The 6,110-nt window shown below is 44.0% G+C and overlaps 1 protein-coding gene across 1 annotated transcript in view; it reads right to left on the bottom strand.

The window, feature by feature from the left end:
• Positions 1-1,525: 1,525 nt before the first annotated feature.
• COL4A5 (collagen type IV alpha 5 chain) overlaps positions 1,526-6,110 on the bottom strand; it is a 78,361-nt gene continuing 73,776 nt past the window's right edge. The window contains exons 50-51 of the mRNA XM_065690000.1: positions 5,742-5,914; positions 1,526-4,268 (exon numbers count right to left, since the gene is read on the bottom strand). Of these exons, the coding sequence (XP_065546072.1) occupies positions 4,187-4,268; positions 5,742-5,914 (255 nt within the window). The 3' untranslated portion in view covers positions 1,526-4,186. The remainder of the gene's footprint in view (positions 4,269-5,741; positions 5,915-6,110) is intronic.

Raw genomic sequence — 6,110 nt, 5'->3', positions numbered from 1 at the left:
AGACAGCAGTTTGCTTTACCAAGTAGCTACTCTCCATCTCGCTGTTCTTAGGCAGTGGCCAGGCACCTGTCTGGTACAAGTGGGTTAATAACCTTTCCTTCAAAAGCAAGTAGTTCTAGATACTTACCCTACATTTTAAATGTAGAACGCTGTTACTGCTCCCTTGAGCTACCCACTGCTCCCAGCTTCCATTAGCAATAGTGTCCTGCTTTCTGTCAGTAAGATGCCCTGGAAAGACTAAGTTATCCTGTCCTCTAGCACAACTTCCAGCCTGTGCTCCTAGTGGCAGTAGCCATAGCAGCAGGAGTGTTGTGTGTCCAGCGATGGTGATGGGCTGTCAGAGGGTAAAACCAGAACTTTTCAGTTCAGAACATGTAGTGCTGCTCACAGCAGCATAGCCCTAAATGCAGCAGAGTGACCTTCCCCCAGTGGTGGCCCTAGGACGGCACTGCAGCACGGGTCAGGCTGTGCATTGACTGCAGAATACTTCAGCTGGGTAGCAAAAGCTAATTGCAGATCAAATTTTAGCAATTGAGCATTTGCTGCCTGCAAAATCAATGCATCACTCCCCCAAGCTCAAACTGCTTTTCAAATAGGCATTTTCTTCCCCCATTAATGTGAGAAATCCTCACTGTAGCAGGGACTTGACCTTCACAACAGGACAAAACGCTTAAGAGCTTCTGAAGCACGAAGTTTGCACGTAGTAACGTACTCCACGGTACAGAAATGTTGGTGCCCTGCCCTGTGCCCACTCTGCTTCGCAGGCTGGACTTTGGCTGCAGAATCGTTTCAGGAGTTTAAATCAGTCACAGAATGGTTTGGGTTGAAAGGGACCTTCATAAAGATCATCCAGTGCCAATCCCTTAAATCCCACCTTGAAATGATTTAGAGGCTGAGGAAGGCTTTTCCCTTTTAGTCAAGGATTATAATAGTAGTTTCTAGCGTGAAGGAAGGTGCTGAAAAGCCTGTCTTAAGCAGGACTTCATTCTTTAATACTAGAATAGCGTCAATCCAAGGTTATGCATAAGGTTGCTGAGTTGGGTATTTGTAAACGAGTATCCTTTAGGAAGTTGCATCTTTTCCACTCATCATCCCAGTTGCAATTGCCAGTGCAGCACCTGCAGCAGGAAGTGGGTAGTGATTGGAGAAGGGTAATGCACTCGCCTTCGGAGTAAGCTTCTAGAAGTCATTGCTGCATGCGGGCACTTCCAGGAGCCCACTCCTGTTTCTGGTCCTGCTTTCAAAGCTCCATGGTGCCCTCGGGTGGCTAAAACCTGCACCTTGTCCCTATACGACTTAAAATACACTTTGAGTTGGTTCCTGCTTATGCTTAACTAAAATAGACCGAGTTTACATGATTAGCTGAGAGAATGAAAGCGTTAGTTCAGATCAGGCATCAGGATAAAGAGCTGTAACTGTAGATGAAGAAGTGGTGTTCTGAGCCCATCATATTTAAGCTGATGAAAACTTTCAAGGCTCTAATATTCAAAACAGGTTTTACTGTTAAATAATAAATCTGGAAACGCAAGCTTTTACCTGTAGTTTAATATTTATATACTGAATGATAGCACCTTGAGGCCCCAGTCAACATCTGAGCCCCCTCAATATCTCTGCCCCAGAGAGCTTACAGTCTAAGCAGTCAAGAAGTAGGAGAAAATAACAACTGTGGTTGCTTTTATAGGTCAGTAACTGCGATCCTGCACAGGGCAAGTGATTTACCTGCTCTAAGGCACAGCATGTGTGGTGGGCGTTAAACCAGCATCTCCTGCCTCTCTGCTGCAGGTCTCAGTCAAAACACGCTCCTTCCTCGCTAGCCCACTTTTGTCTTAATAACAATGAGCCCATTTGGAAATCTCAGCCTGAAACAGATTAAGGTTCAGGCCTGTTCTCCAGGTCAGGGTGAGCACTGCAGGAAGAGAACAGAGAATGTATCTGTCACAAGTGTCGCTACTTCACATACTTTGATTTCCTGTGGTCATCTCACAGCTCTGGGGCTTACAGCTGCCACAAGATGAGCTGTTTGCGGCGCTCTCCACTGTAGACCGGAATGTTGTCTCCTGTCTTTTCAATCAGTGGGCTTTGTCTGACGTGCCGGGAAGGAAAGCCCAAAGCTTAGAGAGGAGCAATGGTTATGCCCTACCAGAACAACCATCTTCTGCCCTTTCCCCCCACATGTGAATGCTTCTTGCTGGTGAGTGCGAGGCAGGCAGTGGTGGTAGGGAATGCTGGGAGAGCTCTTTCGCTTGACCTTAGCATCTATTTTGCTTCTGGGGGGCTAGGGATAGGCTGCTGTGCTCAGTTTAGGCTTCTGAGGAGCCAGCGGTAAGATAAGGGCTTGTGTTTACAAGAAGAGACTTAGTATTGTATGTCAGCTTTGGTAACAAGTTCATAACTTGGAGGTAGCAGCAGGTTCAGTTTATTTGTATATGCATCAGCAAACCAAGATAAAATGAGTTGAAGGATGCACATTGCTGAGTTGCCCACTCTCTAGCAACACGGATAACTGCAGCTATTTGAAAAAGACAAAGCTATTAATATGTTGCACTTTAAACTAAAGAACTTCAGTTTCATACTTCATTGAAAGCTTTTGAAATCAGCACCAATCTCATTGTGTAAATCACTGCCATCTGGTCAGGCACCGGTCCTATGTCTTGTGTCAACTGTGCATGAAACAAGGAAATGCCTCGTGCTCCGTGTTTACCATAACTGTAAGGTAAGGAGGAATGGCCATTGGCAGATAAATTACTTAACAGTCATCATAAACAAGTACACTTCACCTGTGTAAAGCAGTGTGTTAGCTCACGAGTTAAGTTGTATTGGTAGGTGAGGTGGCAATATGCAGCAGAAAGAATGCCGTATTGTCACTTGAAACAGTCTTGCTTCTTCAGGGAGCTCCATTTCTACAAAAGGGTAAATGAAACAGCACTGACCACCGGAGCTGAACAGTCACAGGTACAAAAAGCAATCGCTTCCCAGCTATTGCACAAGTAGTGACACATACACTGCAGGATTCTTACAGAACAACATCAGAAAGGCTGCATGCACCATTGTTCAAGGCCTTATGTGAACTACACACACACAAGAGTCACTGTGTACTGTAAATGCATGGTGGGTGTGTATAAATTCACATAAGATTAAAAGATTAATTTGTAAATAGGAAAGTTTCCACCAGCTTATGCTTTATTGTATTCTACCGGCTTCCTAGCACGTACACTAGTGTGGATAAAAGGCATGACACCACCTCTGAGTAGAGGTTTCATTGGAAGTAAAATCTTAACTGCTTTGGTAACTGGATCTTCCCAAGGAACAGGTTTGTCCGACCAAGCTGATAACTAAAACATGAATGTGACTTTTATTCAGAGAGAAGGCTATAGGATATGGCTAATAACTTCACGTGTTTTCACAAGATACAAAAAACCCTTTGCAAGTGGATTGGGTTTGCTAAGCACAAATAAACCCACGGGTAGCATGGTGTCCGACACTTCAACCCTGAGCAAAATGACTTCAGGGTAATTGTGCATTCCCCAAACATAGCAGGTTGGCAGCTGAGGAAGGAAATTAAATCTAAAATGAGTAAGTTGGCGGAAGAGGGGTGAATTCTCTCTGTACCACAAGTTTCATAATAAAATACTGCTGTATCTTTTCACTTTAAACATAAGCATTTTTATATCAGTTTGTTCCTAACTGACTGGAAGTTTCAGCTAAAAAGGTGTTTACACAATATACACATTTCATTACTTACAAAGAGAAATAAGCTTAACATTTCATATTAAAAACCTGGGATACAGTAGGGTTAGTAGCACCATGAAAAATGTTCTTCAAAACTGCAGTCTTGTTACTTTAAACATCCTCAGTGCGTCGTGGGTTTCTTTATTCTCATGGTTGATCAAAAAGGTGCCATTTTGGTACAGGGAGAGAAATAAAACAATTCATCTTCTGATCCTTTGTGAACCTCGAGTGTTCCTTGCTGGTTCCAAGAGGTCAATTCTTTCGCCTTAGCCCTGTTGTCAGATATGTACCGAACAACCCTCAGAGTTTGGCACGTCCGTGAGGTACCCTTGAATTTGCGTGGTTAAACCAGTTTGGATGTGTGTCTTCTGTTCTTTCTGCACAGTAGCACCATTGTTGCAGCTGGAACAGTGCAGCTCAGCAATTCTCAACTGTTTTATAAACGTTCTCCAAGACGTTACGTCTTCTTCATGCAAACTTGACAACGACTAATCCGCGTCCTCAAGTCTCCAGCTTTCAGTGTCTCTGACTGAGGTTTACTGGTGGACAGACACAAAGGTAAGGGTAGGTTAGCCTTTCCCTTGCTAACAGAACCATTCCTTTCAACTCCTACTTCATTCACAGTTTAAGATAACACTTAAATACAGGACTACCTCCCCTCTTATGTACTTGAGGTTTTCCTTAACAGGGATCTCGTCCTCAGCACCAGGTGATAGATGTTCAATGTTGTCTCATGTCTCAGTATCCTTAACAGCTACTTCAGGCTAGCATACAGTGTAGCACAAATACCAAGCCAAGTGGAAGGTGAATTTTGTACATTTGAGACAGTATTTCTGGGGTCTTCGTAGCCTTCGGGTTTCTTAGTTAAAGGGCACTTTTAACAACCCAGAAACAGCATTGCTACAATTGCTTTAAGTGGTGGCTTTCCCAAGTTATTTCTTTATACTCTGAAAGAGTAGGAGGTGGAGATGAATGTAACAAATGTGGGTAAGAGGCAGGTACACAGAGTAAGTCCAATTCTTAAAAGTTTCTTTAACAAATAGGATAAAATAGGAAGTTGTGCTTATGGGAGACAAAACCACTCCAGGGCGCGTGGCAGTTGTTAGTGGGCAGTTTTCACTAGTGAATTACAACTGACCAGCCACACTGAAAACTGAAAGAGTGATGGCTGTTTAATGCACATTAAACAACATGGTTATGGACATTACACACAGCCAGTTTAGGGGCTACCACTGCTGTGCATCACAGTGCATATTGCCAGCCCTGTACCCCAAAGCTACCTTTTGCAATTGGGTGGCAGTGGGAACACTGCGGTTTCCATCAGCACACAAACAGGGCAGGAGCCATTGATTCTAGGAGAGGAGATGACTTTTCAAAGCCGAAGTGATTTTGCTACTCAAGTGGAAAGGGAGAAAGCCTGAGGAGCTGAGAGCCTGCAGCTGACGTGCTGCCTGCAGCGAAGCTGAGGACAGAATGTGCACTGGCTTCTTTGCAGCCAAACGTCATCCTCATTCTTCTGCCAAGGACTGGAAAAATGCTTGCCATGGAGGGTATGAAACCTCTGTCACACAAGGCTTTTACGAGCAGGTTATGTGAACAGCTGCCTTAAATGGTTAACGTACAGTTGGTTTTGCCCCTCATACCTGTCCTTTGTATGTCTGTGAACTACCTTTCCAAATATCTGAGTCTAAAGACCTGACAGGAGAAAAACCCAACAAAATGGATCTTTTAGGCTCCAATTACAGTAACTAGAGAAGGTACTACTAAATGTGAGTGAGAACTGACATGAAAGAATCCAACTCCTTCCAAAACAGAATGTGCCCCAGCAAGTTTTTACATACTATTAAAGGCTTACCAAGGAAACACTTGAAAAACTGGTTGTGAAGGGGAAAACAAGGGAAATTATTTCCCTATACCCCTGTAAACAAATCTCTTTTGATCTCTGGAATAAATTCAGGTTCCAAAGCGTTTATTCCGGAATAAAGCAATACACAAGAAACAGGTTTTCTTACCTGAACATTTCTGACACCTCCACAGTTGCCAGCCAGAAACTATAGGAATTGGCATAGTAATTACAGGTGCCACGACCATGGCATTCAATGAACGGAGCTGAGCGGAATTCCTCTAAACAGGATCCGGGCGATGCCAAGGCCTGTCCGGAGCCCTCTGCTCCAGCACTCGTGTGCTGGTGGAGGGAAAAACCACACGGACAAGAATGTTAGAGAGGTGCTAAGAATTACATAGCACAACATTCAAACACTACACGAGCCACTCTTTGCTCTTGGTTTGGATAATGCGGTGCCAGACACCTCCATAAGTATCAGTTACACTGGGCTCTGTGTACTGGAAAATCACTGTTCACCTCGGCTACCAGGGTTAGT

The sequence above is a fragment of the Lathamus discolor genome, chromosome 9 (genome assembly GCF_037157495.1).
Source record: "Lathamus discolor isolate bLatDis1 chromosome 9, bLatDis1.hap1, whole genome shotgun sequence".
Taxonomy (NCBI): Eukaryota; Metazoa; Chordata; class Aves; order Psittaciformes; family Psittacidae; genus Lathamus; species Lathamus discolor.
Note: the sequence above shows the minus strand (reverse complement) of the source record. Positions and strands in the feature narration are given on the sequence as shown.